This window comes from Coniosporium apollinis (genome assembly GCF_000281105.1).
Source record: "Coniosporium apollinis CBS 100218 chromosome Unknown supercont1.1, whole genome shotgun sequence".
Classification (NCBI taxonomy): Eukaryota; Fungi; Ascomycota; class Dothideomycetes; genus Coniosporium; species Coniosporium apollinis.
The window spans coordinates 834855-859065 of record NW_006913263.1 but is presented as its reverse complement, the minus strand read 5'-3'; the positions used below and the strand labels follow the sequence as shown (position 1 = coordinate 859065).

The 24211-nt window shown below is 52.5% G+C and overlaps 13 protein-coding genes across 13 annotated transcripts; 8 read left to right on the top strand and 5 right to left on the bottom strand.

Moving 5' to 3' along the window:
• Nucleotides 1-163: 163 nt before the first annotated feature.
• W97_00280 (60S ribosomal protein L9-B) lies at nt 164-936 on the top strand (the record flags this gene model as incomplete). The annotated part of the gene is made up of 4 exons (XM_007778196.1): nt 164-209; nt 277-324; nt 384-639; nt 711-936. The coding sequence occupies 4 exons, from the start codon at nt 164-166 to the stop codon at nt 934-936; spliced, it is 576 nt and encodes a 191-aa protein (XP_007776386.1).
• Nucleotides 937-1425: 489 nt separating this feature from the next.
• Nucleotides 1426-3565, bottom strand: W97_00279 (uncharacterized protein; the record flags this gene model as incomplete). The annotated part of the gene is made up of 6 exons (XM_007778195.1): nt 1426-1975; nt 2045-2949; nt 3000-3125; nt 3185-3222; nt 3362-3455; nt 3509-3565. 6 exons carry the CDS (start codon nt 3563-3565, stop codon nt 1426-1428), a joined length of 1770 nt encoding a protein of 589 aa, XP_007776385.1.
• A 924-nt stretch (nt 3566-4489) lies between these two features.
• On the top strand, nt 4490-5795 carry W97_00278 (aldo-keto reductase; the record flags this gene model as incomplete). The annotated part of the gene is made up of 5 exons (XM_007778194.1): nt 4490-4648; nt 4706-4760; nt 4816-4871; nt 4925-5212; nt 5274-5795. The coding sequence occupies 5 exons, from the start codon at nt 4490-4492 to the stop codon at nt 5793-5795; spliced, it is 1080 nt and encodes a 359-aa protein (XP_007776384.1).
• Nucleotides 5796-6601: 806 nt separating this feature from the next.
• Nucleotides 6602-7461, top strand: W97_00277 (uncharacterized protein; the record flags this gene model as incomplete). The annotated part of the gene is made up of 4 exons (XM_007778193.1): nt 6602-6743; nt 6834-6885; nt 7017-7200; nt 7318-7461. The coding sequence occupies 4 exons, from the start codon at nt 6602-6604 to the stop codon at nt 7459-7461; spliced, it is 522 nt and encodes a 173-aa protein (XP_007776383.1).
• Nucleotides 7462-7943: 482 nt separating this feature from the next.
• Nucleotides 7944-8356, top strand: W97_00276 (uncharacterized protein; the record flags this gene model as incomplete). Its single annotated transcript, XM_007778192.1, has 2 exons — nt 7944-8196; nt 8319-8356. The coding sequence occupies 2 exons, from the start codon at nt 7944-7946 to the stop codon at nt 8354-8356; spliced, it is 291 nt and encodes a 96-aa protein (XP_007776382.1).
• Nucleotides 8357-8859: 503 nt separating this feature from the next.
• W97_00275 (uncharacterized protein) lies at nt 8860-10026 on the top strand (the record flags this gene model as incomplete). Its single annotated transcript, XM_007778191.1, has 1 exon — nt 8860-10026. One exon carries the CDS (start codon nt 8860-8862, stop codon nt 10024-10026), a length of 1167 nt encoding a protein of 388 aa, XP_007776381.1.
• Nucleotides 10027-10263: 237 nt separating this feature from the next.
• W97_00274 (uncharacterized protein) lies at nt 10264-11112 on the bottom strand (the record flags this gene model as incomplete). Its single annotated transcript, XM_007778190.1, has 2 exons — nt 10264-10410; nt 10480-11112. The coding sequence occupies 2 exons, from the start codon at nt 11110-11112 to the stop codon at nt 10264-10266; spliced, it is 780 nt and encodes a 259-aa protein (XP_007776380.1).
• A 1130-nt stretch (nt 11113-12242) lies between these two features.
• W97_00273 (uncharacterized protein) lies at nt 12243-13637 on the top strand (the record flags this gene model as incomplete). Its single annotated transcript, XM_007778189.1, has 4 exons — nt 12243-12431; nt 12518-12725; nt 12777-12964; nt 13395-13637. The coding sequence occupies 4 exons, from the start codon at nt 12243-12245 to the stop codon at nt 13635-13637; spliced, it is 828 nt and encodes a 275-aa protein (XP_007776379.1).
• A 119-nt stretch (nt 13638-13756) lies between these two features.
• On the bottom strand, nt 13757-14943 carry W97_00272 (uncharacterized protein; the record flags this gene model as incomplete). The annotated part of the gene is made up of 3 exons (XM_007778188.1): nt 13757-13834; nt 13906-14256; nt 14347-14943. The coding sequence occupies 3 exons, from the start codon at nt 14941-14943 to the stop codon at nt 13757-13759; spliced, it is 1026 nt and encodes a 341-aa protein (XP_007776378.1).
• Nucleotides 14944-15671: 728 nt separating this feature from the next.
• Nucleotides 15672-16055, top strand: W97_00271 (uncharacterized protein; the record flags this gene model as incomplete). The annotated part of the gene is made up of 2 exons (XM_007778187.1): nt 15672-15696; nt 15784-16055. 2 exons carry the CDS (start codon nt 15672-15674, stop codon nt 16053-16055), a joined length of 297 nt encoding a protein of 98 aa, XP_007776377.1.
• Nucleotides 16056-16696: 641 nt separating this feature from the next.
• On the bottom strand, nt 16697-17496 carry W97_00270 (uncharacterized protein; the record flags this gene model as incomplete). Its single annotated transcript, XM_007778186.1, has 3 exons — nt 16697-16840; nt 16897-17179; nt 17243-17496. 3 exons carry the CDS (start codon nt 17494-17496, stop codon nt 16697-16699), a joined length of 681 nt encoding a protein of 226 aa, XP_007776376.1.
• A 323-nt stretch (nt 17497-17819) lies between these two features.
• W97_00269 (uncharacterized protein) lies at nt 17820-18582 on the bottom strand (the record flags this gene model as incomplete). Its single annotated transcript, XM_007778185.1, has 3 exons — nt 17820-18056; nt 18119-18482; nt 18539-18582. The coding sequence occupies 3 exons, from the start codon at nt 18580-18582 to the stop codon at nt 17820-17822; spliced, it is 645 nt and encodes a 214-aa protein (XP_007776375.1).
• A 250-nt stretch (nt 18583-18832) lies between these two features.
• Nucleotides 18833-21125, top strand: W97_00268 (uncharacterized protein; the record flags this gene model as incomplete). The annotated part of the gene is made up of 2 exons (XM_007778184.1): nt 18833-20521; nt 20568-21125. 2 exons carry the CDS (start codon nt 18833-18835, stop codon nt 21123-21125), a joined length of 2247 nt encoding a protein of 748 aa, XP_007776374.1.
• Nucleotides 21126-24211: the final 3086 nt, after the last annotated feature.

Genomic DNA, 24211 nt, shown 5'->3' with positions numbered 1-24211 from the left:
AGCGAGTCGGTTGTCCTCCAGGCGGGCGCTTGGCATCGGCCATTCGGTATCTCCGATCTTCCGGACCGTCAACGCAGCACGCACACAACCGAATTCGCAGATGCAGCTTTGAGAACAGCGACGACATCACCAACCCGACACACCCAGCGACACCCGAGTCAACATGAAGTACATCTACTCGGAGGAGACGCTGCCCATCCCGGAGGGTGGTGAGTGCGCCCGGACTCCACAATGCATCACCCCACACCGGACGGCTGACATTTTCGCGCACAACAGTCAAGGTCTCCATCAAAACGAGGGTAGTGACGGTTGAGGGCCCCCGAGGTACCACCAGTCCAGCAAAGAGGATCGGAATAAGCGGGCAAGGTTGACGAAAACGCCAGGCAAATTGACGAAGAACCTCGGCCATCTTTCCGTATCCTTCACACACCCCAAGAAGGACCTCATCCACATCGAACTGCACCACGGTTCGCGCAAAAACGTCGCTACTCTCCGTACCGTCCGAACCATCATCAACAACCTGATCATTGGCGTCACCAAGGGCTTCAAGTACAAGATGCGATACGTCTACGCCCATTTCCCCATCAACGTCAATATCGACAAGAACAACGATACGGGGCTATACGAGGTGGAGATCAGGTACGTCGCGGCTACCAGACGGACAGAAAATGTATATGGGGTGATTAGAGACGCTGACGGATTGCCGGCAGGAATTTCATCGGCGAGAAGATCGTCCGACGAGTCACCATGCAGCCGGGCGTCGACGTTGCGGCGTCGGCGAACGTGAAGGACGAGCTGCTGCTCACCGGCAATTCCCTCGAGAACGTATCGCAGAGCGCAGCAGACATCCAGCAGATCTGCAGAGTGAAGAACAAGGATATCCGGAAGTTCTTGGACGGTCTATACGTCTCGGAACGGGGCAACATTGAGGATTAGGTGGTTGGAGTGGGAGTTGGCCTGAGGATCAAGATTTTCTGTGGTCACAAAGATTTTTTGCTGCATCATGGCGTGTTGGGACTAGCTCTGAATTGAAACGTCTAAACGTCAATCCCGCACTCAGTTATTCTGGGGTGCTCCCATCCGGTGATCGATGTCTGGAGCCCTCCTCCCGAAGTTTTGCACCAAGACAAGGAGCTCGTGAGGTGGAGACCGTAAGATTCAGGGTGCTGCCCCTCAAAGAACTTACGTTGTACATTGCGCATACATTATCTCCATGCCTTGTGATGTGTCACGGCATACCGAAACTGCACATCGCACAACTACAAAGTTCCAAACCAATCACCGCGCAACTAATATCAACAGACTTTCTCTAGCAAAGCAGCTATATGCCGTTACTCTATCCTTCTACAATTCGGATTTTATCATGAGCTGCCCTGAGGCGAAAGCCCGTCCGTCTACAGCACAGCCATCTTGTCTATCTCACTCTCAAACCTCCAACATGCCCAGCAGCCCCTCCCAAGGCCTCACCTCAATCGTCCCGCTCATTGATATATCCGGCTTCCCAGACGTATAATTCCCCGCACACCACATCTTCACCTTCGCCTCCTCCGGAATCTCCCACTTCACGCTCTCCCCCGAGAAGTTCAACACCACAATCCAGCTCTCCTCATCTGTGAATCTACGATACGCGAAAATCTTGTGATTCTCCTCATCCACAAGCGCAAAGTCACCGTACACAAAGACGTCCTTGTGCTGCTTCCTGTGCTCCAGTCCGCGATGCCAGAACTGGCGCACGGTGAGCTGGTCGCTGTTGGCTGCTTGTGCTTCCTTGGAGTCGGACATCTGGGCCGCGGCGTTGACGGTTGCGTAGTCGTCGTTGACGCGCATCCAGGGCTTGACGTCGGAGGGGCAGAAGCCGCTGTTTGGGGAGGCGTCCCATTGCATGGGGGTGCGGGCGTGGTCGCGGGCTTTGTAGTGGAGGACTTTGCGGGCGTGGGCGAGCTTCTCTGGGTCGTTGGGATAGGTCTTGGTCATCCTGGTGGCAGGGTCAGTTGTTGGTTACGTGAAAGGAGGAGGAAGGAGTACAGAGCAGGGGAGATCGTACTTCTTCCAGTAGTTGATGCTCTCTACATCCTTGTATTCCACTGACGGATCCCATTCATACGGGAAGTTCCGCATTCCGAGCTCTTCGCCTTGGTAGACATAGAGCGTGCCGCTGAGTGTCGTCTGCATCATGCACAGGAGCTTCGCACCAAGCTCACGGTACTCGTCGCTGTCGTCAGTATATCTGGACACGGAGCGCGGGTTGTCGTGGTTCTCGCAGAACAGCGAGTTCCAGCCGTCCCGGTCAATCATGAGGCGTTGCCATCGATTCATGCAATGCTTGATCTGCTTTGCGTCCCACTCTTGCAGAGTAAGACGGAATGAACCGGGCACGTTGTCGATGTCGACAAGCTCGAAGATGAAAATCATGTTGAGTACTCCTTCCTGAGTTGAAACGACCTTGAGAATCTCGTTCTCATCCCGGACAAAGGGCATCTCGCCGACGGTGATGGTGTCGTATTTGCTGAGTACTTCTTTCTTCATGTCTACCAGGTACTCGTGAAGTCTTGGTCCGTTGGCGAAATACTTGAAGCCAGGTTGATATTCGTGATCCGAAGCAACGATATCCGCATCCGGGAGCTCCGGTACCTTGGAGATGAGGTTGATAACATCCATGCGGAAGCCAGATACCCCTCGGTCCAGCCAGAAGCGCAACACATCATGAACTGCTGCGCGTACGTCGGGGTTCTCCCAGTTCAGATCGGGCTGCTCTGGCGTGAAGAGAGAGAGATAGTACTCTCCAGTCTTCTCGTCCCACGTCCAGGCGGAGTTCATCTCGCCGAGAATCTGAGCCCAGTTGTTGGGCGGCTGGCGGTTGCCATCCTTGTCGTACTTGGGCGGACGCCACATGTACCAGTCGCGTTTTGGGTTGTTCTTGGACGAGCGAGATTCGAGGAACCACGCATGCTAGTTTTATGTTAGCGGAAGTGGTCAAGGGTACGAACGGGTCAGCTGACCTCCTCGGACGTGTGGTTGACGACAAGGTCCATCATCAACTTCATGCCCCTCTTCTTGAGTTCCGCGATGAGGTGGTCGACATCCTCCAAGGTGCCGTAGCGGTGGTCAATATCATTGTAGTCACTCTGGAAGATTCCGTTAGTGCTTCGCTCTGTATTGGAGCAAAGCCGGATGGATGTCATACGATATCGTATCCCATGTCCGCCTGCGGACTTCTGTAGACTGCCGGATATGTTATGATACTAATTCTGATGGGAATCGTAGCAGACTTACTCGGAGAAGTCCATACTATATCCACTGAAGCGCACTTGCGTGTTAATTAAGGCCATATGGTTTTATTCTTGTGGACGGTCGAATGTACCTCCTAAACCTTTCAGATAGTCCAGTTTGGCAGTAATGCCAGGCACATCGCCCCAGCCATCTCCGTTGGTGTCAAGGAAAGATGCAGGATAGATCTAAGGACGATCAATTCTTCAGCCCTACCACGGAACATTGTACTGTGACATACCTGGTAGACAACTGCCTCCTTCCACCATTCACGTTTGTTGATGCCGCCTGGAGACATATTTGCGCGGGTAGAGAAGTTGGAGGACGTTGTCAGCTTCGGGGATAAGTGTTTGGCGTATGTAGGTAGTTTTGACGACGAATGTAGGGTTCTAATTTTGAATGTGTGGTTCTGATAACGGATCGCCTTGGGGTAGATCATCCGAGGTATTCCAACAGCTTTCCAAAACAGCCGTTTCGTCATCATGCTTCGTCTGTACCGGAGGCAGCCCCGCCAGCGATTGTTTCAGGACAGAAAAGGTACAACGTTTCTGGCGTTCCTCCGCATCAACCATCACCGACTGTTCTTTTCGGGGGATTATCTCGGTCCGGCTTGTGGGTCGGACGGAAAGCGGAAAGCGGAAAGCTTGAGATGCCCATTCGTCTGGCTGAAGCTCGTCTCGAGCGCGTACCTCATTCGGCTACTCATGGCGCTGCTACCTGCCAGACATCCCATCAGCATTGTCATGGGTCCTTGGCAAGCTACATTCATGAACGCGAGTAGATACATTCGTCGTGATGGACACGAAGGCAGATGTTAACTTGCTGCGACCGCAGTAGGTGGTCTGTACAGTTACATCTCTGTCGCATCGAATAGAAACCAAACACCGGCACATGCCGAATAGCGATGGCCCAGTGCTCTGCCATGTGGCGATTGTCTACTAGTAGAGTAGTCTACTGAGTCGCGATATGCTCGCCGGGATCAAAGGCAGGCCAGATCTCCATGCAACATCGTCATTGCTACCCCACATCATTGGGGTTGACAAACGGGAAGCTTGAAGGACGGGAAACATAAAAGACCGCCAGCCGCCGTGCACTCGAATACACGATTTTCATCCGACTCTGCCACTTGATAACCACGTTACAAACCGCCAATCACCCACCCACAGTTATCGTCCCCACATTTTCTACAATTTGAGGGATCTGCTTTGCACTCCATCTCAAGATGTCATCAGAGCAAGATGCAGTCCTCAAGTCTCTTGAAGAAACCAAGGTCGATTACAGGCGGCTTGGCAACAGCGGACTACGCGTTTCCGTGCCCGTGTTGGGTGCGATGAGCTTTGGTAGCAAAGAATGGCAGCCGTGGGTCATTGAGGAGGAGGAGGTACGCCGCAGCGCTCCAACGTACGGAGCAAAAGTCACTGATAGATCGGCGTCACAGGGGATAGCACTTCTGAAAGCTGCTTATGACAGGGGCCTAAACACATGGGACACAGGTAAATTTATACACAGCGCCCACTGAATGCCCGCTTCTGACTGCGTGTCTTCCAGCGAACATCTACAGCAACGGCGTGAGCGAAGAGATAATCGGGAAAGCGATCAAAAAGGTATCAACCGCGAGTCTTCCATTGATTGTACACAAGCATGCTGAGAGATGCAGCACAACATCCCGCGTGACAAGCTCGTGATCCTGTCAAAGTGCCGCACGTATGTTGGCGAAAAACCCAGTGTGAATACCGGCAAGCACGGAGACAAAAAGGTATCCCAGACCAAGGACTACGTCAACCAAGGCGGTCTTTCGAGGAAGGCCATCTTCAAGGCTGTGAACGACAGCCTGAAGAGAATGGACACGCCGTACATGGACCTGCTCCAGATCCATAGATTCGACCCGGAGACCCCTATCGAGGAGACGATGGAGGCATTGCACGACCTCGTCAAGGCTGGAAAGGTAAGCAAGAAGATCCGAACTCAATGCGGTGTACGGACGGCACAGAGTCTAACGGTTCCAGGTACTACATATCGGGGCCAGCTCAATGTGGACCTACCAGTTCGTAATGATGCAAAACTGCGCGGAGAAGCACGGCTGGACCAAGTTCATCTCCATGCAGAACCATTACAGCTTGCTCTACCGCGAGGAAGAGCGCGAGATGAACGCATACTGCCGCCTGACAGGCGTCGGCCTACTCCCGTGGTCGCCACTTGCCCGTGGCCACCTTGCGCGGCCGCCGTCTGAGCAGGGTAGCACTGAGCGCTCCAAGGGCGAGGGGCAGTCGGACACGTTGACGGGCCATCTCGAGGTCGACAAGAAGATCATCGAGCGTGTGCAGGAGCTGGCGAAGAAGCATGGCTGGACGATGAGCCAGGTTGCTCTGGCCTGGATCAACACCAAGGTTACCAGCCCGATTGTAGGGTTTTCCAGCGTGGAGAGGATGGACGAGGCGATTGGGGTGCGGGGGAAGTCTCTGACAGACGACGAGATCAAGTATCTCGAGGAGTTGTATCAGCCAAGGCCAATCGAGGGCCACAACTAAGGTGCCTGGAATGGCAGTCCGGTTCTGATGTGGTCACCCTTGCTTGACCTCGTTCATGCGCTGGAGGCGAAGCCGGAGAGGCCCAGCCACCTTGGTCAAAGTCGCAAGTTCAAGGCACCATCATGAATCACGTGTATTGTACGTCTTCGTAGAGCATTGAGTTGGATCGTACGCAAGTTGGTTATGTACGCGCTGCCCCTGAGCGCAAACCACTCAGGAGCTCCATCCGGCTAAACCCGATTGTCGCTAAGACAGCTCTCCCCGCATTTCCCCATTTCCCCAGATACTTGAGCTCGGACCGCTGCGATAGCGGCATGCCAGCCGTGCCAGCCAAGCCTATCCTAATCAGGCTTCACAGGTACAACAACAGCCTCAGCCAAGTTGCTTGCTGCTCGCTGCTCGCTGCTCGCTTTGCATGACGAAGATAGAAGCTGAACCGTCTACTGTTAAGCGATATACTGCTTCCCTCTAAGTGACACGCATAAGACGATGGCGTGCCGCAATGAACGACGCAGGCACGCGCTCACATTCCGAGTCGACCAGCCCTAAGAACTTGGCGTAGTGTGAGGGCAAAGGAGCTGCAATGAGCAGGTGACAAGCCGCGCGACCCCGCCCGCCGCGTCCCCCTTCATCTTCCGGACCTCCCTCTCCCTCTCCTTCCACCACACACAACCCATCACTGACCACAGAGAGCACTCGTGAACCTAATCTACCTGCCGTGTACCTGCATCCCACCTAGACCCCTCCTATCAGCTTGTCCTTCGATATCATCCAGCCCGCCATCACCGCTGCCCTCGTAAGCTACAATGGCGGAAACCTCAACACCACTCACCAAGATCGACTCTGCCGTCTCCGAAGGCTTGTCAAGCTCCCCGCCAACTGACAAGAAGGCTGGACATCGGAGAACGAGCAGTAGCGTGACGGGCGTCTACAACATCGCCGACCTAGGTGAGTAATGACGGTGATGCTGCCGATGCCGGCCCCTGCGAGGCGTAGGCCGGCTGGAATGGAACAAGTGCGGAGCTGACATTCGAGTAGAAAGGGAAGGAAAGGAGATCAAGATCGCACCGGAAACACAGAAGCTGAACTGGTGAGTCTTACTGCTCTACTTACTTGCTCCTACCAACAGGTCGTTGACCATCCTCTGTCCCTCGTTGCTTTCCAACCCTGCCCAAGGTACGGTCGCATGCACGTGGCACCGAACTAACGTCTCCCCTACAGGAAGCTCAATACCTCACCAGCGTCACTAGATGACAAGGAGACGCTCAAGAAGTTTCTCTGCCAACCGCCGGTCAAGAAGGTCGACCTCCATTTCCCGCTAGGGCTGGAAGTGACAGCGCGGAACATGAAGGGGGTGACGATCAAGGATGCGCTAGATGCCATCTACAAGCAGTACAAGAAGAAGGTATGCCTCCGTCGTTGCCTTCAACCTTGACCTTCGCCATGTATCCCCTGTTTCTCTTCATTGCGTTGCCCAGCAACCTCCTTCTTGATGCCTTTGGCTGACAAGACCGGACAACAGGCCGACGACGAGCTCGAGAACCCCATCCTCGCAGGCTTCGAGTGGGACAAGGAGGAGTGCTACACGCGGTTCGTCGTGCACCAGAAGAAGGAAGGCGCAGCACCCCCAAGCAAGAAGAGCAAAAAGAAGGGCGGCGAGGAGTAGTGAACTCCCACTACGCTTCCAGCTCGTACTGCGTTCGATTGGGTCACTCCCTTGCTCGTTGCTTGATAGATGGATTCCACTCAGGGCTTCTGGGCGCGGATAGGCGATGCGGATGCATATGCGGATTCGATGACTGCGGTCGCTGTATCTTAGGCACGAGAAGGCGTCCTGCATGGGCTGTCTGACTGCCAAAACATTGGTGCTCTGATTGACATCCTCCATGAACTTGAATTTGATGATTTTGACCGCGCCGGTGTGTGAATTTTGGCGTATGGATTCACAGGTGGACCGTGTCCCGATGCGGCAGGTCTAAGCGGTGACATGTGCCAGCACTTGACCACCACCTCACTTCTCTACCTTACCCTACTCACGCACGTCACGCCGTGGGTGTAGCATGGCATTGATGTATCAACTTCCCTACGAGCACCCCTTCAAACCCAAGAGACTCTAGAATTACGGCCTGCGACACAAAGTATCCCATCATGGACGCTCGCTCACTGATCCTCCCATCCCTGCCCGTATCAAACCCCACCTCCTCCTGCTGGCAAGAGCCGCCTTCGGCCATACATGACCGCCGTAGCACGGAGCAGCTGCCCTCGTCAGCCGATTATGTGATAGTCGGCGCGGGCATCAGCAGCGCGATGATTGCGTGGAATCTTTTGGAGAAGAGCAAGGATGCGAGGGTGGTCATGCTGGAAGCTAGAGCCGCTGTGAGCGGAGCTACGGGCAGGAATGGTGGGTGAACATTTCTGATGCATTCGAATGGGCAAGACGCAGGCGAGAGGCGGTGCAGGTAGCACATACGCCTAGTGTGCCTGTATCAGACTCGTGGAACCCGTTCGAACTCACAACACAAGAGGTCTCGACGGTGAGGGTACCCGACTTGGCCTGGTGAAAGGTGGCAGGCTTGATAGCGGCCCAGCGGTCAGGGTGGTTGAGGGTTGTTCTCGTTATAAATCTAGAGCGCCTCACTTAAGTCAACTTCCTAAGAAAATAGTCATTCCAATTTTACCTCTGCGTGGTGTCCGTCTGCTTGCGTTGCTAACTTCAGTTCCTGCTCCGCTGCCATGACTGCCATCGACTTCAGATCTTTATATTTAAACACGGTATCACCTCATCTGAGACTCTAGAGATGCATTCTGGTTGCGGTCGCGAGACTGGTGTGACCGTGTTGATGAGCTCTCCTTACACCTCGAAGGTCGCACCTCAGTCAACTCTCTCGCCGGCGTTCCATTTACGTTCAGTCCTACACCAACGAGATTACATAGCGCTTTTAAAGATAACAAGCCATACTGATTTTCTCGGAACACTGGCTGACGTTCGAGGAGTGATGCTGCAGGCGGCCACACAAAAGCGGCTTCCTATCGTACATTTCCAGACCATGCTCAGCACCATGGCATGTCTCAAGCTCTCAAGATCGCTCGGCTCGAACTTGACAATATCCGAGCCACTCATTTCATCGCCCGCAAGCTTGGTTTCAGCTGCGAATCTCGGCCATGTGATACCGTTGACATCGTGTACGACGCTCAAACTTTCGATTCCGGCGCCGAAGCGATCAACATGATGAAGGAGAACTTAACAAGTGAGGAGTGCCAGAATGGCTGTGGCCGATATAGAATCTATGGTCCGGAGGAAGCGGCTGAACAGTTTCACGTCGACTTGGACGGCTACGATGGCAAGAAAGTTGCGGGCGCATTCGAGTACGAAGCCGGCAGCATCTCAGCTTACAGCTTCACATCCAGCATGCTGCAGTGCTGCCTGGACAGAGGCCTAAATCTCCAGACGCACACCCCGGTACTCTGCATCGTCCCCTTCCCTGCACTAGAGCAGCAGAACCATACTAGTAGCCCTCCGCCCCGCTGGCTCGTCCAGACAGCTCGCGGCACCATCGCAGCACCAAACGTCATCCTTGCCACAAACGGCTATACAGCACACCTCCTTCCAACACTTCAATCCCTCATCGTACCCTTAAGAGGCCAGATTACCGCTCAGCGTCCCGGCGGAGGTCTACCACAAGGAGGCTGTTTATCAACTACTTACTCCTTCATCTATAAAACAGGATACGAATACATGATCACCCGCCCCACAACCACCCCTTATCCGGGCGAGATCATAATCGGCGGTGGGTTAGGTCGCCTACCGCCAGATGCCGAGGCGGGCGAGTACGGGACTTGTGACGACAGCACTCTCAATCCGCAACTATCGCATTACCTCACGGACTGCACGAAGGCATACTTCGGCTCGCTCTGGGGCGCCGACGATCCCGCCGGTAGAGTTAGGAAAGAGTGGACGGGGATCATGGGCGTGACTGGCGACGGGCTGCCGTTTGTGGGGCATGTGCCGGATGCGGAGGGCTTGTGGGTTTCGGCGGGGTTTAATGGGCATGGGATGGTGCTTGCGCTGAAGTGTGCGGAGGCGCTGGTGGGTATGATGTATGGGGAGCAGATTGATTGGTTTCCCGACTGCTTCAGGATCTTGGGGGGAAGACTCGAGAGGTTGAGGGAGATTGGGTTTAAGGGGAGGAAGGGCATGACTGTGTCTGAGGGACCGGAAGGAAGTAGATAATCATCTTCGTTCAATAGCACGCTACACTGCCTTCTAGTACCCAACTTACGGGAGCTGGCACGCTGCCCCGTTTTGTTCCGTAAAGCCACCCAATGAAATGCCGGACAGATGCTTTATGCATAGCTCAGCCATAATACAGAGGCATGATCCGGCTCCAGAGACCCACTCTCCTACACCGCTCTGGGATGCATTCGAACAAGCCGCAAGAAAATTAGTAGCAGGCTGATCGTGAAAGCTTCAAACATCGTGAGAAGGTCGGCCTTGGACCTTGTCCCTAATGTCGTCGGGATGGATGCGCCGCTCAGTATGATCGTAGAATCTGGAGGCAACACGAAGCCACAGCTGTTCTTGTTCCTTCTGGACCAGGCGAGCAATGAGTTGAAGCTACAAAATCACAGTTCCAAGTAAGCAACTGTACAGAGAGCTCCGAGGTCGGCATCGGGTGGCGCTTACATCAGAGAAGCTGAAGAACTCGTCCTCCATCAAGACATATTGGTTCCCTGGAGAAGCGCCAGGCATCTGATTCTGAGCCGCGGTACCTTGTGCCCGGGCCTGAGCCTGAGCAGCTTGGGCATGGGCAGCCCCCTGTCCCGCTCTCGCCTTCGCCTTCCTCTCCTCCTCCTTCGCAGCTTTCGCAGCCAATCCTTTAGCCTTAGCTTCAGCCGCTTTAGCAGCCTTATCATTCACAGGCTCCTTGGCATTACCGGCTACATCCCTGTGCTTGATCAGATGGTACCGATGCTTGACGTCTCCGACAGACTTGTCTAGTGTCATGGAAATGTACTTCCAGGATTGGCCGACGCCCTTGAGGCTGAGAAGCTGCTGGTCTTGTTCGTCTGTGAAGTCCATGCCGCCGTTGCCGCTGTTCTTGGTCTCTGCTATTCTTGGCGCTTCAGCTGCGGCGGTTTCTGTTGCCGCTGCTGCTGGTGCCGCGGGCTCGGCGGCTGCGGGAGCGTCAGCAGGGGGTGTGGCGGGCTTAGTCTCGGCATAGGGAGCTTTCGGGGGACGTGGAGTGAAGGCGGCTATTTTCTGCGATGTGTTAGATGTGGGTGTTGAAGGAATCAAAACCTCGAGAGCGTGAAACATTTAGAAGATCCTGTTGCCAGCAAATTCCGCAGAGAAAGTATGATCAATGCCTCGTGTCAACTAAGTGACGGAGAACGAAGGGTCATGGACGCGCCTCACGGAGCATAACTAACGGGAAAATATAAACAACATCTTACAAAGACGCTTCGGAAGGACTGCACAGAGGGGCATCTGGCAGAGATCGAGTTAAAAGACAGAGCTGAGCAGTCCTACCTTCTGCCGGTGCCGGAAGCCGGAAGTGTGTCCCAGCACGTATCCTTCCACTAACAATTCTGTCAGAGAAACCATTTTTTCCTACAGCTAAACCCAGAACTTTCTTCAGAAATGACCTAGACCGTGTGCTAATCCAACGTGGGGTTTTGAATCTGGGTCGAGCAGATTGAGGATCGGTTGGATTACATGACGGGTGAAGTGGTGTCTCGTGCGCGGCTGAGGTTTGGGCCGGATGGAAGAGCGTGAACACGGCTTGGGCAAGACTACAACATGATGCAATGCTACGGAGAAACTGAACTCTGCAGAAAGAAGCCTTCTCTCATTCACTAGCATTCACGTGTTCAACCCAGGACAGCATTGTTTGAACTCCTTTCATCTCCTCTATCGACGAGGCGGATGGACTCAAGGATGATGAGACCATGATACATGAGATTTCTGATGACGGGTGGAATGCAACCTTCATTGATGGCTCTTGAAACGCACATCACTAGCCAGGCTGTTCTCCCACTAAAAGCTTGAGTCTGAACAGAAGAAGGACGCTCCCTAACCCGATGCTCAAGACCAGCATAACGGATGTAAAAGGCTCTGTGCAACTTGCAAGGAAATATTGAGTGAAAGACCATAGAGACAATATTATTTCGAACAAAACATGGACGCAAGGCAAGCAATTGACCAAGTCCAGTTTACAATGCGCGGTGAAATGTCCGTACAACGAAACCCGCATTGTTGACCCCTTCGATAGGCCTCAGTTGCGAAGTTGAAGCCTCGTCCCAAGAACCTCCAAAACCCCTGGCGGAACAACCCATGCTCCGCGACTTCTTCCAGCAGCTTGTCTCTACACCCAAATATACAACAAACAGCGACAACACCACGAAATCACGCCAGAAAGACAGATACAGAGGCCGGCGTTGCCCAAGATGCTGTACCTCGCCTTTGCCGTCCTCACAGCGTTTTTGGCCACCACGTCCGCCCACAACATCCAGATGAAGGCGCACTCACGCGAATGCTTCCACGAACAGCTACACAAGGATGACAAGATGACGGTCACATTTCAAGTGGGCGACAGAGAATTTGGCGGAAGCGGAAACCTGGAGCTCGACTTTTGGGTTCGTGGGGATTTTCTTCCCATCGCCCAAAGCAGCCACTTCTTAATTTGTGAGAGTGCAGGGCGCTGACTTGGGGTTTGCTGCAGATACAAAAACCCGACAACTCATACCAAGTGCACGAACGCGCCGTGTCGGCCGGTGACCACTCCTTCGAAGCGCCCATAGACGGCCGGTACACGTATTGCTTTAGCAACGAGCATTGGTCGGCCAACACGAAGGAGGTCTCGTTCAACGTCCATGGAATTGTTTATGTCCCGGAGTCAGAGGCGCCGCAAGATCCACTGGAGAAGGAAGGTACGACGTGACATAATCCCTAGAGGCGGTCTGAAGCTCACACAGTGGTAGTGCGCCAGTTGTCCGAGCTCGTGGCGCAAGTGAAGGATGAGCAGGGATACATCATTATACGGGAGCGGACACACAGGAACACAGCGGAGAGCACAAATGCTAGGGTCAAGTGGTGGAGTATTTTCCAGCTGCTGGTTCTGCTTGGGGAGGGCATTTTCCAGGTCTGGTGGTTGAAGAGATTCTTTGAGGTCAGTATAGCCGACCGCGCTCGTGCATGCCGTTTCTCACCTACGTCCGCAGGTCAAGCGTGTAGTATGACAGAAGATGCCATCCTGGCGATAGTCGACCAGCACGGCAAACCCCCTTCAGAGCATACCTCCTGAATAGTCACTCCTTGCCCATTCTCGCATAGCGTATTTGTCTACGTCCGCTTTCGGTCTTGCTAAGCCAACATCGTACTGTCCGTACTTCCCAAACAGACGACTCTTATTGCAAATTCGCCAACACCGCTCTCTCGATAGTCTCAGCCGGGTGGTAAGCGTTGGGTCTGGAGACTTTATGCATTCATCATCGTCTTATGGATCGTTGAGACCAGTTCACTTATCCACTTCGGTCGCCTCGGCTAGGACCTGCAGAAGCTTAAACGTTTGCCTTGTAGTGTCTGATGCATATTAACAGGTCCCCGTCGGTCCATGGCCCAGCCACCCTAAACTCAAAGAGCTCGGCCGCTACGAGCGCGCGCAGATGAAAGGTTCGCTCGAGGCGCATTCTGTTGCTCTGTACACGCAGGTGCTGAACTACTCCCTGGACCAGGTGAAAGTGATCTTGGGAGTGGTCAAGAAGGAGCTCAATGATCCGAGTTTGCAATGGTACACATTTTACCGGGTCGTTTATGTTTATGGGAAGTCCCCTAAAGTGTAAATGGATTTGTTGTTTAAGAAGGGAATAGTATCACGTATGTACGTTCAGACGGGATTTAAGATCTTAAGTTGGTCTTCTTCTCAGCCGGCTAAGTGATCTATCTCCTCGGAAAGTCCAATTCACTGGTTAAGAACCATCGACCAATCTTCCTTCCTCATCCACTCCTCCAAACCCGTCATCGGGCACTCTGCACCAAGCTGGAAACGCATCCGTCAGCAACTGAACCACCGCAATTACAAGCCCTAAGGAAAACAGAGACTATAAGTACCTTCTTAATATCCTGTGCCTTCAACAACGTCTTATCCCCACCATCATACCCCGGATTACTGGAATAAAGATACATGTCTCCAATCTCTCTCCCAAACTCTTTATCCGGAGTATTTTCAATTAACTCCTGTAGACCAGTCTCTTTATAACTGGTCTGATTCCCTGTAGTCTCGCTCCAGATGCGCATGTACTCGCTCCAGCTGCAGGTTGTCCCGGCGGCGAGGTAATGCTTGCCAGGCGGAAGCTGAGAGACGGCGTAGATGAAGGGGCCAAGGTCGGTACTGACGTCGAGATGCGGGATCGGTGCATGTCGAGAGCAGGGGAAGGACATGAGGAAGGAATCTTCGTCCGTCTAAGCGATCGTCTCGTCGGATCAGCTCCGTCAACAATGCGGACACGAGGCCATCAAGCACAAACCGCGATGCGACTGAACTCAACTCACCTTTCTGAAATATGCCCCCAGCGCCAACCGATAAGAACTCATAAAGAACCCCGTCTGCACATAACTCGTCTTTCTCGCCAGCAGCTTATGATTCTCCCCCACATGATCAGGGAAAACCTCCGCCTTCGCATCGAAGTGATACAACTCGTTGAACCTGCCCCTACTACACCGTGCCGCATGACTCAGCGTCGACGCGATAAACCCATTCTCGTCCAAGGACTCGACCGTCGTCGCCACCGCATCCGCAATATTCCTGCCCTGTCTGACCTCAACCTCATACGCGTACTTCCGGCAGCTCATCCCGAGCTCTGCGGCCTTGGCACGGCAGTCGGGTCGGAAGAAAGGCTCCCAGTAGTTCGTTACGCTGAAGATAAGATTCGCGCCCCGGAAGGCGGGGATCAGGGTGGCTACGTCGTCGAGGTCGGCGGGGATGATTTCGACGCCCTTGGAGGCCAGCGCCCGAGCGCTGGGGGAGCATGGGTTCCGGGTGAGCCCGCGGATATGGTACCTGGGGTCGGAGAGGAAGCGTGAGGCGACGCTGCCGCCTTGGTTTCCAGTTATGCCGACTATCACTATGAGTTTCCTTTTGGGGGCCATTGTGGTTCCTTTAGAGGGTGTGGTAGAGGCGTGGGGTGGTGGGAAGGTGTGTTGGAGGGGTTATCAGGTTAACAAGGAGGGAAAGTGAAGAGCAGGTGAGTTGAGAGAGAACAAGACCGAGCTAGACTACGAAAAAGGGGATATATATTGGAGAAGCGGCCGCCTGACGGCGTGCGAGCATAAAGCTTCTCAACACAGTGCTTTGGTACTTGCAAAGCTGGACTGAGCTGCCGGAGACAAATCTGATCACTAGAGGCTCCGAGTGATATTTATACTTGGTGGTTGGTAGTGTTTGTTGATAGGATCAGAGGGTGGCTAAGCGGTGGCCGCGTCCTCAGTAAATTACCCCCCCTTCGTAGTGGGCAATCATTCTCTTTGAACAAAAAGTACCCGAGGAAAAACCCACTTCTCTAAGATGGGCCTGGCACCGGCGAGACCGTCTTATTGTAAGGCAGATGTCAGAAGACTGAAGCAGAATTGCTTGCCTGAGCGCGAACCGCTAGGTACGCGCAAAGACGCAAAGCGCGTTCACGTGATCAAATGAGCCCTCAGCTACGTGTATCTCGTTCGTGCAATCTGCAAAACCTCACCGCACTTCGCTGGCATCCTTTGCGCTGACTGTGCCTACCCATGCGCTGAGACACCAGGTTTCTCTCTACACTCGTGCTGCATCCGCGCCCTCGCCCCGCGGCTACAATTCCACACAAAATCTGCTCGCAGCGCCCATCATGTCCTTGAACCACTACCTTAATAGTATGTCTACTAGCTACCCGTCAAGCTTCCATGCTTTCAACTCGAGTTGCTTGCCCGAGGCTCGACAAATACTGACACTCGATCTAGAAAAAGTCCTAGTGATAACAGCCGACGGCCGCACCTTAACCGGCAACCTCCTCTCCTGCGATCAGCTTACCAACATCGTCCTAAGCGATACGATAGAGCGCGTGATACGGCCAGTCGACGATCCGGAACCGAGCTCGGAAGCTAGCCATGGCCTGTACCTTATACGGGGAGATAATGTGGTGTGCTGCGGCTTAGTGGACGAAGAGTTGGATGCTAGCATCAATTGGAGGGAGGTGCGGGGGGATGTTTTGGGGGGGACGAAGCATGTGTGATCGTGACATGAGACGTCGAGGAAAGAAATTGCGACGAACTTTGGGTTCATGGGTTGAGACGAGACGCAGCTGGATAGCCTGCACATGGACATAAGGGCGGGCCTGGAGGAATTACGCGGAATCGTCCAGTAACGAGATCCGCGGGTTGCGGTGACATCAAGCGCTCCGCAACGCTGCCAGTCATGAGATTTTGACCAAATTTGGAAAGTATGTACTCCAATCGCATCCTTCTGGACTACCCAAGATAACACCTCTTCTGCGTGTCTACAGCATATTCTCGGCTTTGGCGACGAGAGAAACCCGCGGTCTGCCACCCTGGTACCGCTGAGCAGTTTGATATCGTTCGCCGCATGTTTCTGCAACCTGTGCCTTGTGTACAGGCCCACTCAAGCAAAAGAATCGAGATTAGCGTGGCGCTTTGGAAGTGGGTTCGTAGCGGTTCACGGTTTGCGGAGAAACCTCCATTCTTCTGCTTGCCTGGTTTAACTTGTTCTCGACGTGCGGATTTTTCCAGCCCAATTTTCCGAATGAAGGTCAATATCAGCCAAGACCAGCCATACACTCAGCAGCGCATTGTTCCTGTGCTCCAAACGCCGCCTCATGTCTCGTCTCTAACTGACGCCTGTTTTCGTCCTTGGAAACTACATAGCATCCCTCCCACCAGCCGCTCCGCCCAAACTCCCCATTCCCTCCCTTGTACCCACAATAGTTTTATGGTCCGCCGGGTTCGCAGCGGCCTCGTACAAGAAGTTGACAGGCTCCTTATTGAGCTTCATGAACTCTCCCTAGACAAGGTAAGCCGCGAGATACATCCACCATCTTCACAAACTGAGTGACAAACCTTGAAGCCTAGATACGAGATTCTGGTGACGTCCTCCCCATCACCAAAGTTGTCAGGAAAGAACAGTGCCAGACACCGTGTGGTGTTGAACAGGGCGCGCTTGATTGGGAGCTCCTGTACCTCAGAGGTCTGAGACAGCTCGATCGTTTGCGTTGGCTGTAGGTCAGAGGCGGTGCTGAAATCAAGGTCGTCACGGTTGAGGTGGACATGCAACGTCTTTGGTGCTGAGGCGTCGGTGCTTGTGCGAAGGAGGATGCTGTGGAGGCGGACTTGACCTGTGAAGCTGGAGAGTAGGGTGGTTAGCCGATATGTTCTCCACAGTTGGTATGACCTATAGAACACGCACGGGACAATCATAAGTAGTTGCTCATCAGCATCACTCTCGAGCTCCGGCTCGGCCTCGAGTCTCTGTGCCCATGTCTTTTGACAGATGGCAGCACCAGAACGGGGAGTCGCTTCGTTGAGACAAGTCAGAGCGCTGAAGTCAATCTGCTTGTACAGCAAGGTTTGAAGGGCGGGAGTGATATCGTCGGAATGATCGTGCTCATGCCCGCCATGGTCGTGGGAGTGGCTAGAGTGGTCATCATGGCAATGAGACATTTCGAACACTTGTAGTGTGCAGGTTTTCTCCAGAGAATGCCTCGCTGTCTGGCGCAAGCCGGGAGCTGCTAGATTGTATTTACATATTTGAACGTGGATGCGGTATTCTGATTCGGAGAAAGCAAACAATCATTATTATATCATCAGTGTTCACGTGCCCTCCACTGATCGGTTTGGGCAATACCGAGTTCAAAGCAAACAGCAAACGTGCCCTCCCGGCCATCTGTTCTTCGAGAGCTCTAGTAATGCTTGTGCTGATTTTCATGCCACTGACGCCCGAAAATGCCATCGCTAGATGCAGCAAGACTCCTCCTAAATATAAATCACGCCAGCATGGGCTCAGCAGGCTGCGAAGACTCCTGATCCCTCGTCCTCCTCCGTGCCCTTTCGCGCGGAGTCTCCTCAGTCGCCTTCTGAGCGCCCTCAGGCAGCGCTTGAGTAGGAGCATCCGGCAGCTTTGTCTTAACACCTGTCACCTCCGCTTCGAGCGCATCAAGCTCGTCTTCTACCTCATCTTCGTCTTGGTTCGACATTTGACCGGCCAGCATCTCACTGACCTCCTATGTAACGACCGAGCTTAGTAGACCGTGCGGTCGAAGAAGCCGAACAGAATTAAACTTACCCTTTGATATGCCTGCGCCTCGGCGCTCTCTCCCATCAGCCTCTCAACAGCCTCCAAGCCGCCCATTTCCTTGTGGATCTGCTTCAGCACAACAGTGCCCTGCTGCAACCCAAACAAGACATCTTTCTGCACAAGCGCGAACTCCACGTCGCTCGTCAGGATCTCCAGCTGTGCCAGCTGCGCATCCGTCTTCTCTAGTAAGGTCTCTTGGTACTTCTTGCGACGCAGAGCGAGAAGAGCGCGCTGCTTGTCACCGCGGGCGAGACATTGTTTGGCGATGTCGGTCTCGCGGGCTGTTATTACGGTGATGCGCTTCTGGTACTGGTGGAGCTTGTCGCGCTGGTTCTTGAGATCGAGTATCGCCCTGACATGACGGGTAAGCAATACGCTGCTGAGGAAGCGCTAAAGGCGGGAGTTTACTTGTCTTGAGCGGAAATCTTGTTCGAGCTGGCCGCATTGCCCATATCTTCGACTTCGTTAATGAGTCCATGGGGTTGGCTCGTGGTAACTTACCTCAAACTGTTGGCTGATGGAGTGTCCACTCTTGGCTCAGCCCTACCAGCGTTATCGATAGAAGTGGTGCCGTAAACTTTTTTGAAGTTGAACGGTGTCACCATGTGCGTAGAACGCTCCACCGAGAAAGAGTAAACGATCTAAGGTGCGAATGCGCTTCCACATAATCCAAGCATCTCAGAACGCTGGTATCCAGTCACCATGCCCTCAAAGTCCGGGCGCCCTCGCCCTTCCCTCCAAACCGGCCTCGATCGGGAGATATACCAGGTGGTGCGCAAGCTCCAGGAAGAGCAGACGAACGATGCCCCTCCACTCTCTGTATACTCGGTGTACGACTCCATCAAACGGTCGAACTCGAGCTTAAGCCGGAGGCCCAAGAAGCTCCTACAAGACAGCATCGACCGCGTCCTGGCCGTGCTGCAGGAGGATGAGGGTGACGATGAAGAGCTTGGGCCGCTTGAGGGGGACTACCATGATTTACGGGAGGAGGTGGGCGCAGGCAACATCATGAACAGGAGTATAGTGGCTTCATACAGGACTTCTGGGATTACCACACCGAGAACGGACACGCCTGGTGCAGCGACGCCTGCGGCGAACGGGGAGACCTCTGTTCCGAGCTCGGAAAGCACCAGAAAACGAAAGGAGCAGCGGCTCGCCTCTGGTGAACCAGCACAGAAGAAGCACAGAAGCAGAAGGGAAGAGGAGATCAGTACTGCTCCGCCGAGCCACGTGCGGTTGGAAGACGTCGGCGGTGTCGACGATATCAAGCAACAGCTCAAGGACCACCTTGTCCTTCCTTTGCTATGCGCTGAGGAGTACGCGAGACGAAAGATTCCCATACCGCGTGCGATACTGTTACACGGTCCGCCTGGATGCGGCAAGACCTTGATCTGCAAAGCTTTCGCTTCAAAGCTCGGTGTGCCGTTCTTCGAGATATCGGGTCCATCGATTGTACATCACATGTCAGGCGAATCTGAGAAGCAGGTTCGAGATCTTTTTCAAAAAGCGAAAGATTGCGCGCCTGCCTTGATTTTCATTGATGAGATTGACTCAATAGCGCCAAAGCGTGACAGCGCGCAAGCATCGATGGAGAAGCGCATCGTAGCGCAGCTCTTGGTCTCCATGGACAGCCTGGAGGCGCATGGAGGCAAGCCGGTGATTGTATTAGCCGCCACCAACAGACCCGATAGTCTAGATCCAGCACTGCGAAGAGGAGGAAGATTCGACACCGAGATCAACATGGGGGTGCCCAACGAGTCTATGAGACAGGCGATTCTACGAGCCCTCACACGAGAAACGCAGGTTTCCGCCGATGTAGACTTTGAGGAGCTAGCGAAGAGGACGTCCGGTTTTGTAGGCGCGGATCTAAGGGATCTGGTCGGCAAGGCAGGCACCTGGTCTATGGATCGCTTCCGCGAAGCATTAGAACGACAGGCTGCGGAAACCGAACCAAATATGGACATTGACGACAGCGCAGAGCAGTTTACGGTGTCGGATATGGACAAGTCAATCAGCCGCCTTATTAAGCGGGTTGTGGACAAGCAGCAACCGCGGCCTGCAGGTTTCGAAGACACTTCTATTTCCATGGAAGCGTTCTTGACAGTCTTACCTCATGTACAGCCCTCCAGCAAGCGCGAGGGATTTGCCACCATACCGGATATCACATGGGCCGATATCGGAGCACTTCAGGACGTGAGAGAAGAGCTCCAGACAGCCGTCGTTGAGCCCATCAAGAACCCCGAGCGTTACAGAAAAGTAGGTATCTCTGCGCCCACCGGTATACTACTTTGGGGTCCTCCAGGATGCGGCAAGACCTTGCTGGCAAAGGCGGTCGCGGCGGAGTCGAAGGCAAATTTCATCAGCGTGAAGGGTCCAGAGCTGCTAAACAAGGTACGTGAAATGCGCGTCTCTTGTCAATGAAAGCTAAGCTGTTCAGTATGTTGGTGAATCCGAACGTGCCGTCCGACAAGTATTCATGCGCGCACGAAGCTCTGTCCCTTGCGTCATCTTCTTCGACGAGCTCGATGCGCTTGTCCCACGCCGCAATGACGCCCTTTCCGAAGCTTCTGCTCGCGTGGTCAACACTCTCCTTACCGAGCTGGATGGTTTGAGTACTCGAGGAGCAATTTACGTGGTTGCGGCCACGAATCGTCCGGACATTATCGATGAGGCCATGCTTCGTCCTGGAAGACTTGAGACGCTGTTATGGGTTGGGTTGCCTCAGGAAAATGAAAGGGTGGAGATTCTGAGAGCACTGATCAGGCAGAGCGGCGTCATTAAAGAAGAGTTAGCGGAAGTTGCCAGAGATTGCAAGGACTTTTCAGGCGCAGATCTCAGCGCGCTGCTCAGGAAGGCTGGGCAAAACGCTCTCAGACGAGGCAGCGATGAGGTCCAGGCGGTGGACTTTGAGGCTGCTCGAGGTACAGTGAGGACGAGTGTCCAAGATACCAGGAGATGGGATGAGCTGAGGAAGAAATTTGGAGGCAGCAGGTAGATTACGCATTGCTATAAAGCAAGGCCAGAGTTGAGTTGAGTTTCAATCAGTCCAAGGCGCCAGCGCCAGTGTTTGTTTATCTAATCTGTCTCAGAATGTTTTCGTCTCGAATGTTTCTCACAGTCAGTTTCACCATCTCGCCCTTCTGCCAGCCATATCAAGCCAGCTGGCATCTGTGCAGGTCGTCGCCATTTCGTCGCCGATAGTCCATGCCGTCGTAAGAGCGCGGCTGAATCCTTCTTCGATCAAGCAGTTTTTCCATGATCCTGCATGCTAACCTGCTAAGCTTTCTCATTCCATGCGCTTTAGCGGTCACCAGCATCTCCGCATCGCAGTGTCTCTGGACCAACTTCACGCCCCGCTCAACCACAGGAAGGGCCCTTGCGAAGCTTTCATCCTGGGCAATGTTGCTCGCCGTTCGTTGCACGTCATCAATGAACTCCCTCACGGTCCGCTTGATTCTTCGTAGACGGCTCTCTATCAGTCCGATGTGGTCTTGTGGCACCATTCTTTTACGTAGGCTTCCGATGCCGAGGCTGGGGCGCGTCCTACCATTCTCGAGGGAAAAGCAATCACGACAGACTACAATGACAACGGTCTCTTCTTCGCGCAAATATCGACACCGTCTTCGATTGTGATCAAGCTCTGCGCCATGGAACAGTCGACTATAGCGGTAGTACGAAGGGCAGATATGACGCACAACCAGAGTTGAGTGGCCGCATGCGCTGGACTCGTGGTGGATGTAACACATTTCCGGCTCTGCGATGCGATAGCTAGGAGATTCGTGAAGCAGAACTCTTGCTGCGTCCCACCGGCGCGACTTCAAGTGCGTTCCAAGGCCCAAGGGACAGAAGGCTACGAGACCACTTGTATGTAGATTTCCGCTGCCAGCAACTGGAGATCTGTATTGTGGTGCTCTGTCTAGAGAGTTTCTGAGAAGAAAAGCTGTGGTGTATAATAAGGAAGAAGACATTGAAGCGAGCATTTTGGCATACTTTCACAGCGTATACAATTTCACCATTCTGAGGGCAAGGCGCAGGAAGCTGCGCGTGCTACGGACAGACAGATAACAAGCACGGGTCTTCTGCTCCGACATGAATGCCATTGTTATATGAGGTGAGGCCTGAAGGCAAGGCTGTCACACCTAGCGCTTGACGAGCTGCTTCCGCAGTATGTCCTGTCAAGTATACAGTGGTGCTTCTTCGTGGCACGTCTCTTAAACATCGGTAAGGCTCGTTGTATGGCGCGTCCTCCACGATCACACATTGGTCACCCATTGCGGCGTGTACTGTCAGTCTTCGGTGAGACTCATGCCACGGCGCGCTCAGCCTTACCCTAGGATTTTCCCGCAGAATTAGACCTGTAGTGCGGGCTTCAGGACAACCAGCGGTACTTTCCAACTATATAAACACTTAACATCGCTCGCAGAGCGCTCACGTATGCTCTTGAAACCAACAGATTGTGTTATCCTAGGCGCTCACATGTCTTTCTTGCAAGTACCCGGAGAAATGGACGGCCTTCCTATCCTCGTTGTCGTGTAGAGCTTTTGCAGCAAGAATATTCAATCCTGCATCACGAATCATTTCTTGATTCGTCTGCGCATCGTAGCTGCTCTAGAACGTTGCGCTTCCGAGCCAATCTAGTTCAACAGAACCAGGATCATTCGTCGTTCCCAGGTTCAGAAGGAACCACTTCCCAGGGCGAAGCCACTCCGAGACACGCTTGAGGAGAACCGGTTGCGTCAAGCGGGGAGATGGATGATCGAGTAGAAAGCAACTACCGCGTCGAACGTCCCCGGTGGGAAGTTCAGCATCATCATTTCAGCCTTAATCAACAAGGCGTTCGGAACATGCTTCTTTGCGAGTTCGATGTGTGCTGCTAAGACATTGTTGGCGATGACCCATGAGTGCTGTGCGAGGATCTTGGTGCATAGTAAGCTGGTCCCGTAACCTATTCTTTTACCATAAAAGTTCTCATCACTCTAAAAAACTAGAAATCTAAGACTACTCTAAAAGAACTCTAACATTTATGTAGAGCTAATAAAGTCTATTAATAGTAGTTATACTAGATATAGTAAATAACTATAATATAAGATATAATAGCTTAGTAATAAAGATAGTAGATTTAGAGTAAGTATTAGGCTAGAAGTATAGGTTTCTTTATATAAGTCTCGGTTAGTTTCAAAAGCAATTTAGTAATAGTATAAGTATAGAGAATATATATCTATCTACTATCTAGTAGATATTACTAAGAGAACTCTAGCTTTTAGTAATATTCTTATATTAGGAAAAAAATTTCGGCGCTCAGAGCCGCTCGGAGCGCTTGGAGCTTAGAGTCTTCGAGCAACTCTACCCACTCGCGAGCTACTCGCGAGCGGCTTGGAGTATACTAAAATACTCAGAGCGCTTAGGGCGGGTCTTAGCGCCAAGCCCGCTTAGTTATTACTAAAAAAAAATTAGAAAAAGCTTTAAGTCTAATTTAACTAGTAGAATAGAGGGAGTATATAATAGATCTAGCTTAGAGGTAAACTTTTAATAAAAATAATTATTATCCGCTTAACTTTTAAAAACGTGGATATATAACCTATTTTTGCGGGAGAGTAAAAGTTAAGCGAGAAAGAGAACTCTAAGATTTTTTATATAATTTATAGTTTTTATACTTACTAAGTAATTTATACCCGCTCCAATCGATTGGAGCGCTCAGAGCGGGCTCGAAGCGCCTTGGACGTCTTGAACCGATACGAATTTCACGAGCGCCTAAATTTTTCCTAATATAGTGTAGATAATATCCTTCTACTATTCTTTTATTATTCTTTTATTTTTCTCTAATTTTCTTATTAGTAGTATAGTATAGTATATACTAGTACTTATTAAAACTTATAGTTCTATACTTAGATTCTAGTCTATAGTTAGAACTATAATTCTAACTCTAAATAATTCTAGTACTAAGCTATCTTAAAATTTCTACTAGTTAGTATTACTATATTCTCTATAGATATATTTCTTAAATATATATAAATACTATAATAGTACTAATATTTAGCTTATACTATATTATTAGTATTATATTGAATATCTCTAATCTTT